Here is a 14,300-nt window from a genome sequence, read left to right as displayed (position 1 = left end):
CTCCCAATCTCAGGAACCCCACTCAGCCTTCCTGAAGACATTGGAGGATATGAATGTATCACAAAATACCATCATACTGGGAGACTTCAACTACCCTAACATAGATTGGGCACATTATTCTAGCCCTAACACCCTAGCCCAAAGGTTCCTGGAATTCATAAATTCAAATGCACTGGAACAACTAGTCACCTCTCCCACTAGGGGAGATAATATACTAGACCTGATCATCACAAACATGGGGACAAAATGCTCCACACCGAGGTATACCCTCACTAGTGAGATCTGACCACAAACTAATCACCCTGGATATACATATCCCACCTCCACCCACGCACAAAAGACCACAGTGAAAAACTTCTCAAAAGCAGACTTCACTCTTCTTAAGACTGAGATGGTATCCTTTAAGCCCACTGGGCCAGTGGATATCACATCCCACAATGCTGAATCCTTCACAAATGCTTTCTATGGACATCTCCAAGAATGCATGGATCATGCAATCCCAAATAAATCCAAGACCCTCTCCACCAAAGGCAAGCGTCCTGTCTGGTGGACCTCAGCCATTAACAAATTGTATAACAAAAGAAGGAAGCTACTGCACAACAGAGCAAAATCCCATAAAGGGAAGACATCTCTGATCAACACTAGCAGAAAACTACGTTCTCTCATAAAAACATCCAAGGACAACTTTGAGAGAAAAATCGCTAAGGACACTAAAGATAACCACAAAGCCTTCTTCAGCTATGTTAGAAACCTGGGCGGAAACCCTCAGATATGCTCAGAGTTAGTTCACAACAACAAAAAATACACTGAGCCCACAGATATTGCCAACATTCTGGCTGACAGGTTCAGTGCAAATTTCTCCCCTCCCTCACCCCCAAAAGAAGAAATACTTATCCCAGCTGAATGTAATCTCCCTGTCATCTCAGATGTCCAGGTGAGAGCCGCCCTCAGCAAAGCTAAAACACAGCATCAATGGGACCTGACGGTATCCCGGGTTGCGTGCTACGTGAACTCCAAGAGAAGCTAAACCCGCACATAAAAATGCTATTTAACCTTAGCCTTACTACAGGATATGTACCTGAACACTGGCGTACAGCAACAGTGGTCCCACTCCACAAAGGGGGTACCTCTACAGACCCTGGGAACTACCACCCCATAAGCTTAACCAGCCTGGTCTGCAAAGCTATGGAAAGAATCATTATGGAACTCATAAGCAGAGACATTGGGGACCTACAGACACTTGATCCCACCCAGTTCAGCTTTGTAAAGGGCAGATCCTGCCTTTTGAACTTGGTTGACTTTTTCAAAACAGACACTAGAGTCATTGATGAGAGCAAAGCAGTCCATACAGCCTACCTGGACTTGGCTAAGGCCTTCGACACAATACCCCACTCAGGCATCATAGATAAGCTCAACAGCTTAAAGGTAAACCCTTATGTCACTAGATGGGTTGCAAACTGGCTAAAGGACAGAACCCATAAAGTTAAAATCACTGGAGCAATGTCAGACTCAAAGCCAGTCACAAGTGGTATCCCACAGGGATCTGTCCTGGGACCCCTCTTGTTCGGCATTTATTTCTCAGACGTTAAAGCAAACATGGGAGGGTTGTGGCTGACAAAGTTCGCAGATGACTGCAAACTAGGCGCCATAGTCGATACACCAGCGGACATATACATCCTACAAAAAGGCCTCACAGAAACGGACAACTGGTGCCGGAGTCATGGCCTTAAACTAAATGCCAAAAAATGTATAGTCATCCCCTTTGGGAAAAACAAAGTACCCACAAATTATCACATAGACAGCAACCCACTGAGTACGGAAAAAGTAATCAGAGACCCAGGGACCCAAGTCGACAGTGACCTCTCATTTGACACCCACGTTGCCAAAGTGGTTAGAAAGACATTCTACCTTGCACACCTTGTCATGAAGGGATTCACATCCAGATCCAAGGATGTCATTGTACCCCTATACTCCTCCCTCATCAGACCCATGATTGAGTACAATGCCCCATTTGGTATGTACCTCACCCCGCATTTGCAACAGCTGGAGAGACCACAAAAGTACCTCACCAAGAGGATCAAGGGTCTCTAACATATGTCTTATTCTGCCAGACTAAAGAAACTCCAGCTCTATTCAGTAGCATACCGCCTGCTCATAGGTGATCTGTGCCTGACGTACAAGGCCATGTCCAATCAGGAACTGATGGACATGCTCCACCTCAAAAAATCCAAATCCGTCAGAACCACAAGAGCTAAAGACTTAAACCTCGGCACAAGTATGAATAGGACATGCTGGAGGAATAGATTCATAACCCAGAGGCTTCCCATGCTCTGGAACAGAATCCCAGTTCATGATAGGCAAAGCCCCTCACTAACTCACTTCAAGAGAAATGTTGATGAGTGGATGGGAGATCGTAAGTTTACCCCAGGGGTCACATCTGTGTCACTACTAGACAGGGGCACAGTAAACTAATTCTATTATATAAGGGGACCTTCAATGTGTCACTACTAGACAGAGGCACAGTATTCTAAATCTATTCTGTACAATTTTGTACCATTTCATGGGGTGGTGAAAGCCACATCACTATGGCTAGGCTTACAAATGCCCCAGGGCAGATAGCCTAGTACTAAACTATGAAACTATCTGTAACACTACATGTTATTTGGTGACTATTGCCAATTACTGTCAGTCCACTGGGTGCTCCTATTTTTTTTTCAGATTTTATTTTGCAAGGTAAGTCATAGTGTAATAAAAGGGTGGAGTTTTTAAGCATAAAATAATTTGGTGTGTGTGTGTGTGTGTGTGTGTGTGTGTGTGTGTGTGTGTGTGTGTGTGTGTGTGTGTGTGTAAACTGGGGCATTTTGGGATGGTCGCGAGGGTTTCCTCCAGGTGCTCCGGTTTCCTCCCACATCCCAAAGACATGCTGCAGGTGGATTGAACACTCTAAATTGGCCGTAGTTATGAGCATGTGTGTGTGTGTGTGTGTGTGTGTGTGTGTGTGTGTGTGTGTGTGTGTGTGTGTGTGTGTGTGTGTGTGTGTGTGTGTGTGTGCCTTCTGTGGAAGGTTGGGCGCCGGGCTGGCAACTTGACACTGTAAAACTCCACTGCCAATCATGAGCGGACAGGTGATCCGCTGTGGTGACCCCTAACTGGGAAAAGCCGAAAAAAGAAGAAGAAAATTATTTTTGATTTAAGCATTTTCTTAGGCCATAACTCTTAAGTTCTTCTAGCAATCAGTGATCTGAAAACTGTGTTACAGTAAACCACTGCTGCACTATTCCAGTTAGCATGGTTTAACAAGAGTGCTCTGTATCTCAAAACTACATGAAACAGCACCATACAATGTGAGAAAATGAAATACAGAATGGAAAACTTAAATCCACAACTCCTTCTCAATCAAAGTTTAATGTGCATACACTTTTATCATTGATCAGCATGACAAAAAAAGAAGTTATGTTCTTACCATAACGTTCCATGTGGAGTGTTCATCTCGCCTTTGTTTTTACACACGGGTTCGGAGACGATCCTCGGCTCCGAGTCGGCCGCATAGCAAAGCTCTGCATCTAAGAGAAGCTCGAGACCAGGCTATATCCCACAATCCTGATCCTTTGAAGGCGAATTGCCGAGGTACCAGATCGTTTATTAAATTTCCAGTGGAAGAAGCTATTTTGTGTGTCTTTTTCGTTTTTGGTTTTCACGTATGTTGCAGCTATATCCCACAATCCTCCCTGCCATTACTCAGATCTAGTTTGCAAGCAAACCAGAAAAAAACAATAACCCTGAGGTATTAAGGCTACATACTGCTACAAAGGAAAAATTTTAGAGATACCATCTCACTGACAACCAACTAGGGGTAAAGAAAGATACCCGGAAGAGGTAAAGACATGTGGACCAGACTCTAGTCCTACTTGTTCTTCCAAACCGTGAGGGAGGGAAAGGGGGGGAATGTAAAAACAAAGGGGAGATGAACACTCCACATGGAACGTTATGGTAAGAACATAACTTCTTTATGTGAGAGTGTTCAATCTCGCCGTTGTTTTACACACGGTAGCGTCCCTAGCTCCGTCACCCTGAGTGACTCATGGAAGAACGTTCCTGAGCACAGTGGAACCAAAGGATGTCCTGTCTTTGGAGGCTTTGTCAACCCTATAATGAGTGATGAAAGTATGTGGTTTAGACCACGTGGCTGCTGCACAAATCATGTCCAAAGGCAGGCGAGCTGCATAAGCCAAGGAAGTGGAGACGGACCTAGTAGAATGGCCTTTTGGTTTGGTGGGTAAGGCCTGATTTGATTTAGAATACAGAAAGGCTATACAATCAGTAAGCCATTTAGAAAGAGTGCGTTTAGTAACTGCCATGCCCTTTACATTATCTGCAAACGCAACAAAAATTGATCTGTTTTTCTGTAGTCTTTAGTCCTGTCTAAATAAAATCTGAGTTGCCTGTGGACATCTAACTTGTGCAACATATATTCCAACTTGCTGGTATGGTTTTTGAAGAAAGTAGGGAGTTCAATGGATTGATTAATATTTATGACAGAGCATACCTTAGGAAGGAAGGACTGATTTGTTCGTAAAGAAACTCTATCTGGGTGAAAATTTAAGTAAGGAGGTTTAATAGACAGTGCTTGCAGCTCTGAAACTCTCCGAGCTGAAGTAACCACTACAAGAAAAAGAGTCTTCCAAGACAGAAATTTCAGGGGGCAAGAAGAGGCTGGTTCGAAAGGTGGTAACATTAGTTGTGACAACAACAAATTTAAATTCCATGGGAATAAAGGGTCTCTGACAGGAGGTCGAAGATGGAAGGAACCTTTCATAAAAGCTTTACAAAGCCTGTGGGACATGATAGAAGAACCATTCTCACCAACATGGAAGTTGGATATGGCAGCCAACTGCACTCTTAATGTGGAAGTAGAGGCCCCTTCATGGAAAAGGATGGAAAGAAATTCTAGGATTTTATGTAAAGGAGCAACCAAGGGGTCCAAGTGTTGATTAGATGCCCAGTACACAAAGCGTTTCCATTTACTGTTGTAAAGTTTTGTGGTGGAAGCCTTATGAGAGGCAACCAAAGCAGCTGCACTGCGGAGAAAGAAGATCAGACCTGGCTAGGCGGGAAGTGGAGCAGCCAAGCTGCTAGTTTGAGGGATAGAAGAGACGGGTGAAGAACTCCCGACGAATGTGTCAGTAGATCTGGTACTGGGTCCAGGATCCAAGGTTCCTCTGTTTGATGGGTTCGAAGAAAGGGGAACCATATCTGTCGAGGCCAGAATGGGGCTATGAGTATAATTGTCCTTTCCAGGTTCATGGCTTTCTGGAGAAATCTGGGAATCAAGGGGATAGGTGGGAATGCATATAGGAGACCCGGGGGCCAATCGTGTATCAGTGCGTCCCTGGGGACATCCCCTGGAGGGGGTAGAAGGGCAAAATAGCTTCTGCATTTGGTATTCATCGGGGAGGCAAAGAGATCGCAGCAAGGCTGGCCCCATTTGCAGAAAATTCTCTCCGCCACTTGTAGTTTGAGGGACCACTCGTGAGGTAACAGGATGGCTCTGCTCAACCTGTCCGCAATGACGTTGGATGACCCCGGGATGTGCGTTGCTATCAGAAAGCGATCCGTGGACTCTGCCCATTGCCAAATTCTCATGGCCTCTCTGCATAATGGGTAAGATCTGGTTCCCCCTTGTTTGTTTATGTATCAGACTACAGACATGTTGTCTGTCTGAACTGCTACTGTCCCTAGAGGTAGGAGGGTTTGAAAGTGTTGCAACGCCAGGAACACCGCCCTCATTTCTAGAACATTTATGTGCAGGTTGTACTCGATGTTGGACCATTCCCCTTGGACTGTTCTTCCCTGAAAAAGTCCCCCCCACCCTATCAGGGAAGTGTCCATGGTTATAGTGGCTGTCGTATTTGGTAGAACAAATGGACGACCCATAGTGAGGTCCTGGCTGGACACCCACCATGAGAGGTCTCGTTTGCAAGAATCTGTTATCAGGATCTCGTACTTTAGGGGTAACTGTTGGAATGACCACTGCGTGAACAGTAGCCATTGGAGGAGTCTCATGTGCAGCCTTCCCATGGGAATCGTTATCAGGGACGCTGCCATGAGACCCAAAACTTTCAATACCAATTTGGCCGGGGCTTTCCTGCATTGCAGCAGAAGAAGAACCTGTTCCTTGAGGGATGAAGCCCTTACTTGAGGGAGCTTTACTAATGTTAAACGGGTATCTAGGTCCGCTCCGATAAATGAAATATGCTGTGAGGGCAGTAAGACAGATTTTTTGAAGTTTATGGAGCAATCCTCTTGCAAGTGGAGAGGGCCAAGACAGTAGACGCAGGAAGTGTGGTTGTCAGTGATGGACATTTTCTGTCCACACTGACACCTTTTGAAACCACTCTTTACTTTCTCAGACATACTTAAAGGAAGTGAAGGTTTAAATTTAAAGGGAATTTATAGTTAGAAAAGGGTAGGCCCCAAAGGGAAACCTATAGAAAAAAACTAACTATAAACCACACACAAACACACTACAGTAAATAAAATATAAGTATCCACAAAAAAACTATAGGAGAATAATAACTTTTTAAGACTAAAAAGAAGAAAAAAAGACTATCTTATCTGTTATAATTACAAATCTCTGGTCCGAGCTCTCTGTAGTGATGTGACCTGTTGCAGCGGCAAACTAGATCTGAGTAATGGCAGGGAGGATTGTGGGATATAGCCTGGTCTCGAGCTTCTCTTAGATGCAGAGCTTTGCTATGCGGCCAACTCGGAGCCGAGGATCGGCTCCGAACCCATGTGTAAAAACAAACGGCGAGATTGAACACTCTCACATGAATAGTTAAAAGAAAGCCAGTAACCACCTTGTGCTGTAACCTGAAGGAAACAATCTACAAGTATGCAAACAGTATACCTTATCAATGGTCATTACCATGGTAGAGTCCCTTGACAAAGACTGTTGAATATTCAACAACATGGCTGGATCCAGCAAGCCTGGTGATCTGAAAAACAAGAATAAACTTCAACTCATTGCCTTGTACAGAAATAATTACCACACAATTAAAATGTTGGACTTACCTTGCTACCTCTTTCTCTGTTACAAATGTGGGAGTGGCTGCTAATGGGCTGCGAAGATCCTTTCTGATGTATATCTTTTCTGTAGAAGCTGCACAGTTTGATGATTTTTCCCTAGAAACTTCTATGGGCTTCCTCTCACACTGAACCGCTGCAAGAACACATAGGATTCTATACAGTACCTTTAAAAATTACTGATTTCAGTCAAAAACAATTTACAGATGAGAAAAGTACATTAAAAATGGATTCTGGGTTGGCAAGAATGATGCCTGTCAATACTTACCTATAACAGAAGCATCTGGAGAGGAAAACAAAAAATTATTTACCTGCTTTTAACATTTTAGCAGCAATTGCTGACAAAGTACTAAAATTCCTTGCCAAATACCCCACGCATCAGTTCAAACATACTACTGCCAACTGTGGCATAGGCTAATACTGCCACAAATTGAACAGTTCTGTGTTATTACACAACACAATTTAAATGTAAGACGTGAAACACATTATTTGGCTCATGAGTCATTAATCTGACAATCTGATATTATTGGCTAAGTAGTCCTTAATTTTTGTAATGTGTAGAAGGCACACTGTATAAAACACAGAGCAGGCTGAACACTTCCGCTAAACATAAATCTAAAAACTAAAGGCTATTGTGTGAAAGCCATCCATTTTACATTAAAGTCAAATAACACCCACATGCAACTAATAACTACACAGCAATCATGATAGTAAAATAACGGTGGATATGGACAAATATTAACCAGATGCACAGATCCATCAGCTGCAGAGAAGCAGCTATGCTGTGGCACATACTGACAAATTCAATGAAGCAGTATAGAGAGCTTGTTTGTTATACCACCTTTTCTTCAGACTGTCACATATAACTAATTACAGACAATACAAGCAGATCCATATTTTTCACAAGAGAGAAATTAGAAACCTACTATCCCTGCTCATTAAAGACACCCAGGAAAACATCATTCCTAATATCACTAAATACAATATCTGGCTCTAATTCTGAATCCTTACTTCACATTCGCAATCCATTTTGACAATGTAACTGGCAAAGATAAATCTCAACTAAGATTACATTACAGAAGCACTTGGCCCCACCCAATTCGGATTAGTCAGGGGCAGATCTTGTCTGTTGAACCTGGTTGACTTCTTTAAGATTGTCACCAAGGCCATGGGTGAGGGAAAGTCAGTACATACAGCTTACCTTTACTTAGCCAACGCCTTTGACACAACCCCCCACTCAACTTGGCGTAAATCCCTATCTCGTCAGGTGGGTGGCCAACTGGCTCACCAATAGGGCACACAAGGTCAAAATAGGTGCGACACCTCTGACAGCAGTCCTGTCACTAGTGGTGTTCCCCAGGAATCAGTCATGGGACCCCTACTGTTTGGCATCTACTTCTCAGAGGTCCAGGCAAAGTCAAAGGTCCTGTGGCTGACCAAGTATGAGGATGACTGTAAGTTGGGTGCTGTCAATGACTCCCCAAATGATGTTAGCATACTGCAAGAGGGTCTTAGCAACAAATGACTGGTGCCAAAGTCATGACTTTAAGCTAAATGCAAAAAAATGTATTATCATACCATTCAGCAAAAACATGGTCCCTACTTATTACCACAGCAACAGCAACCTTCTTAGCACACAACCTGTGTTGAGAGACCTGGGTACTCAGGTTAACAACAATCTCACATTCGACCATCATGTTGCGGCAGTGGTCAGGAAAGCCTTTTACTTGGTTCATCTCATAAGTAAAGAGACTACATCCAGAAAAAAGGAGGTTATTACCTCTCTGTACTCCTCCCACATCAGGCCTATAATTGCGTACAATGCCCCATTTGGTATGTACCTCTCCAAACACCTGCACCAACTGGAAAGGCCACAGAAATACCTCACAAAGAGAATCCATGGCCTCCAACACCTGTCCTATGAGGACAGGCTCAAATCACTATCAATCTACTCAATATTGTACAGATTCCTCACAGGTGATTTGTGTCTCGCCTACAAGCAATATTGGACCCTGCCCTACTACAGATGCTCCATATCCATAAGTCTAACTCCTCGCGTATTACCCACTCAAAAGGCCTAAATCTAATATACAACATCAACAAAACCTGCTGGAGGGACAGTTTTGTATCCCAGAGGCTGTCCCATCTCTGGAATAGACTCCCCATACATGTCAGAGTACCTCGTTGACCCTCTTCAACGCAACATTGATGAGTGGATGGGAAACCACAAATTTGCCCCAGGGGTTCCATCTTTGTCCCTCAGTGACAGGGGCGACAGGTGCTAACTGCGGTTTCTTTTTTGAGGATAAACTCTTGGCTAAGCTTGTAAGGGCCCCAGGACCATTAGCCTAGTAACCTCCTATGATCCTATGATTTCTCATCTTCTTTCGCCAACTGCTTGCACATCTACACCAAAACATGTACTTCTCCCAAAGCTAGGAAATGATCTCCCTTTTTAGCTTTTTTAGCCATCATAAAATACTTAAAGGATAAACAAAATATGCAGACTAGTGTTATTGGCTGATGCATGCAAACATTATTGTGATCTCTTAAAGAGTCAGAAATGCCTTCCAGTTCCAAGTAAGGATACCCTTTTCTTAGGAATGTTACTATTCAAAATAATAAAGCTGGCCTACTGCCTACATATGACAGTTAAACTATCTTTCTTAAAGAGCAATCCCACACTGCCACAAACAGTCAAGATGAGAACCTCATGTTACCTCAGCCTCATTTCAAAACAGCTACTGGATAAAATGAGAAGTTATGTACCTACCATAACATTCCATGTTAGTTGTCTTCTCTCGCCTTCTTTCTTGCTGGATGGGTTCGGAGCCGAACCTCGGCTCCGACTCGGCCACTTACTAAAGCTCGAGAGCTAATTTTACTGGCTCGAGGCAACCCTATATCCCATGATGCTAGGCGATAACTACCCAGATCTCGTTTGGTAGCTGAAACAACATTAGGCAATATAGTCCTCCAACTGGAGAGGAGGAGGAAAAAGTGTAACCCCGAAAGGATCGCTATCTAAGCTGTAGTTACCCTAGGACAAGGTATTTGGCTGAAAGTGCAAGATCAGGACCCTTCAAAGAAAGGGAAATCTTCTTGGTCTGTCCAGGCTAGGGGGATGGTGGGTGGGACACAAGAAAGAAGGCGAGAGAAGACAACTAACATGGAACGTTATGGTAGGTACATAACTTCTCAATGTTAAGTTGTCAATCTCGCCTTCATTCTTGCTGGATGGGACCGCGTCCCTAGCACCTTCATCCTGGGTGGCTCATTGGAACAGACTCTTGAGAACGGTGGAACCAAAATTTGCCCTGTTTCTGGAGGCCATGTCCAATTTGTAATGCGAGACAAAGGTATGAGGAGAAGCCCATGTGGCTGCTGCACAAATAGTGTCTATTGGTAGTCTAGCTTGAAAAGCTGTTGATGTGGCTAGTGCTCTGGTTGAATGGGCTCTTGGCCTAGAAGGCAATTCTTTACCTCTGAGTTGGTAAGTATATGTGATCAGAGAAGAGAGCCACCTAGACAGGGTTACCTTGGATACTGGAAGGCCTTTCCTATTTTCTGCATAAGATAAAAAGAGTTGATCAGATTTCCTGATTTGTTTAGTTCTGTCCAAATAATATCGGAGCTGACGATGAACGTCCAGACAGTGCAGTTTTTGCTCCGCCCTGTTCGAATAATTAGGGAAGAAAACTGGGAGGTCAACTGATTGATTTAAATTTGTCTGCGAAGCCACCTTGGGTATGAAAGAGGGGTTCATTCTTAGAGAAACTCTGTCTTTGTGGAAGACTAAGTAAGGAGGACGAATGCAGAGGGCATGAAGTTTAGATACTCTCCTAGCAGATGTAACAGCGACCAGGAAGAGTGTTTTCCAGGAAAGTAATTTCAATGAACAGGAAGCCGCAGGTTCAAAGGGAGGTAGACTCAAGGATGTTAAAACTAAGTTTAGATCCCACTGTGGTGGAGGATCTTTGATCAGGGGTCTTAGTAAAAAGACACCTCTAAGGAATGCTTTGCAAAGCTTATGGGACATGATGCTGCAGTCCGACAGGCCTATGTGAAAATTTGAAATGGCTGCCAACTGAACTTTTACTGTGGAGGATGAAGATCCTGAATGAAAAATTTCAGCTAGGAAATCCAAGACCGCGTGAATTGGAGCAGTGAACGGATCTATATTTCTAGCCTTTGCCCAGAAGGAAAAACATTGCCATTTACTAGTGTAGATCCTTCTGGTGGAAGATTTAAGGGAAGCTACTATGATATCCCGGACGGGATTTGAAATCATAGGAAGCCTGACTAGGGACAGAAGTGGAGCAACCAAGCAGTGAGGTTGAGAGAATGGAGAGATTGGTGCAGCTGCCCCGACTGATGGGCCAAAAGATCTGGCACTGGATCCAGATGCTAAGGCTGCTCCAAGAGATAATGATGCAGAAACGGAAACCATATCTATCGAGGCCAATAAGGGGCAATGAGAATCATCTTGGGTCTCAAGGCGGTTGCTTTCTGAATTACCTGTGATATTAACGGAAGGGGTGGAAAGGCGTAAAGAAGTCCCAGAGGCCAATCGTGGACTAGAGCGTCTCTGGAGGGATGGCCTGGAAGGGGGAAGAGGGTGAAGAAGTCGGGGCATTTGCTGTTTTGAGGTGTAGCAAAAAGATCGCAGCAAGGAAGGCCCCACTTCTGAAAAATCTCTTCCGTCACAGATTGTTTGAGAGACCACTCGTGTGGCATGAGAATAGCTCTGCTCAACCTGTCCGCTATGATGTTGGACTTCGGGGATATGCGTTGCTATCAGAAACTGCTGAGAAGAGATCACCCATTGCCAAAGTCTGAGTGCTTCTCGGCACAGGGGATAGGACTTGGTTCCGCCCTGCTTGTTGATATACCACACTACGGACATATTGTCCGTTTGGATTGCAATAGTCCCCAGGGGAAGAGAGTCGTGGAGGGCTTGCAACGTCAAAGGCACTGCTCTCATCTCCAGGACATTTATGTGCAGGTGGCATTCGAAAGGTTACCATGTGCCATGGACTGTCCTGCCCTGAAAATGCCCCCCCACCCAATCAGGGAGGCGTCCGATGTGACCGTGGCGACCGGGGAGGGAGGAATAAAGGGTCTGCCTTGATGGACTTGAGGGGACAACATCCACTAAGACAGATGATTTTTGCAAATTGGAGTTATCATGATCTTGTGGTGCATAGGGAGTTGTTGGAAAGACCACCAGGCGAAAAGCATCCACTGTAGAAGATGCATGTAAAGGCGGGCAAGAGGAAGAAGTGTGATGGCGGCCGCCATGAGCCCCAATACTTTCAGGACATACCTGGCCTGAATTCTGTCGCTCTGAAGCAGAACATGGACATGGTTTTGAATATCTAAGATCCTTTGATCTGTTAACTTTGCTGAGAGCTGCACGGTGTCCAAGTTGGTGCCTATAAAGGTAATAGATTGACAAGGTGACAAGGCAGACTTTTCGAAATTTATAGAGATTCCTAGCCCTCTCCAAATGTGAATGTATGTGAATGGTGTAATCTCTGGCCTGAAGAAGTCGATGCCTGGTGGTGGTGGTGAGGAGCCAGTCGTCTAGATATGGAAACACCTGGAATCCTTGACACCTCAGGTGAGCCGTAACCGCTGCCATACATTTGGTGAACACTCTGGGGGCTGTAGAGAGACCAAAGGGCAGGGCTCTGAACTGCTAGTGACTGGCCCCCAGCCGAAAGCTGAGAAACTTTCTGAAGCGCCTGTGAATTTTGATGTGATAGTACGTGTCCTGAAGGTCCACGGAGCACATCCAATTGTCCTTGCCCAGAAAGGGTAGAATGGACTGTAGCGTGACCATCCGGAATCTTGTCCTTTTTACAAACTTATTACTTTGCTGAGATCTAATATCGGTCTCCAGTCCCCTGTTTTTTTTGGTACCAAAAAGAACTTTGAGTAGACTCCGGATCCTAGTTGGTCTGCTGGGACTGGCTGGATGGCTCTTTTTGCTAGTAGTTTTGATATTTCTAGCACTGCTTGTTCCCTTAGACTGGGTGGAACGTCTGGAAGGGTCCCCTTTTGTTGAGCTGGGGTTTGGATAAAGGGAATTTTGTAACCCTTGGATATAACCGACTGTACCCATTTGTCTAAAGTGAGGGAGAGCCAGGCTTTTGGGTACAGCGACAATCTTCCCCCGACTGCCTCCGAAGGTGGACAGTCGGGCAACACCTCAGGGATGTTGGAAGGGTTTGTCAGAGAGAGACTCTCTGCTACCCTGATTCTGCAGACTCCCTCTGCCTCTTGGGCAGCGTCTGTTGTTGTTACCCCCTCTGCCTCTGGGGGTAAACTGACCTCTTGCATCAGGCGTGACTCCTTGTGATTTGCGGAACCACATCTTTCCACCCTTTTGACCCTTAGGATATGGTCTGGAAGGGGTGGAGAAACGGACTCCTACGGCAGAAAGAGTCTTGCCATCTTGCTCGCATCTGGTCAAGGTGTCTTTCACTTGAGGCCCGAACAACGTTGAACCATCAAAAGGGGAGTTAGTGAAGGATGCCTTGAAGGGGTCTGCAAAATTACAAAGCCGTATCCAGGTGTGACGCCTTAAGGCCACACCTGTGCCTGCGGCCCTACTCGCTCCATTGGCTGCATAGGAAATGAGCCGCATGGAGGAGTTAACAATGGAGTTTAGGGTTCCTAGCTGTGAGTTGATTTTATCTTGGGACCCAGCAGCTGACGGATCCTGTAAAACTTCACCCAACTCTTTGAGAACATCTCTCTGAAGGCGGGTGAAGTGACACAAGTAATTCAGCGACCGCATGGCAAAGGTCGCCGAAGAAAACGTCTGCTTACTATACCTATCCATAGTCCTAGAATCCTTGTTAGGAGAATGGATAGGTACTGAAGGATCGGCTAGTTCCTTCTTGGTGGCTGCAGCCACCACCATGGCATCAACCGAGACACCTTTTGTTAAAAATTGCCTATCAGCTGGAGCCGTAATAAATTTAGAAGGCCTTCGTGGGGTGTTTTCCACCGAATCCGGGGCCGTCCACGCCTTCCGTGCCACCACTTCCATAAGGGGGTCGAAAGGCGGAGACACCCGGGAGGTGGAGGGTCGAGAACCAAACGCCTCCAGGTAAACTGACTCGTCCTCAGAAGGATTAAGGGAAGACCAGTTCCCCCTCTGTTTGAGGATTTCAAGGATGTCTGAGAAAGAAACATCCTCAGAG

At 45.0% G+C, this 14,300-nt stretch overlaps 1 protein-coding gene across 3 annotated transcripts in view; it reads right to left on the bottom strand.

Annotated features, from left to right (window-relative positions):
• NR2C1 (nuclear receptor subfamily 2 group C member 1) overlaps nt 1–14,300 on the bottom strand; it is a 781,592-nt gene that overhangs the window by 311,967 nt on the left and 455,325 nt on the right. For 2 of the 3 annotated variants that reach the window (XM_044087641.1, XM_044087639.1), the window contains 2 exons: nt 7,075–7,222; nt 6,911–6,998 (listed from right to left, as the gene is read on the bottom strand). In XM_044087641.1, the coding sequence (XP_043943576.1) occupies nt 6,911–6,998; nt 7,075–7,222 (236 nt within the window). The remainder of the gene's footprint in view (nt 1–6,910; nt 6,999–7,074; nt 7,223–14,300) is intronic. The other variant, XM_044087640.1, reaches the window with a different exon arrangement.

This window comes from Protopterus annectens, chromosome 11.part0, assembly GCF_019279795.1.
Source record: "Protopterus annectens isolate FY-2018-M chromosome 11.part0, PAN1.0, whole genome shotgun sequence".
Taxonomy (NCBI): domain Eukaryota; kingdom Metazoa; phylum Chordata; order Ceratodontiformes; family Protopteridae; genus Protopterus; species Protopterus annectens.
The sequence above is the reverse complement of the archived record's forward strand: the minus strand, read 5'-3'. Positions and strand labels throughout refer to the sequence as shown.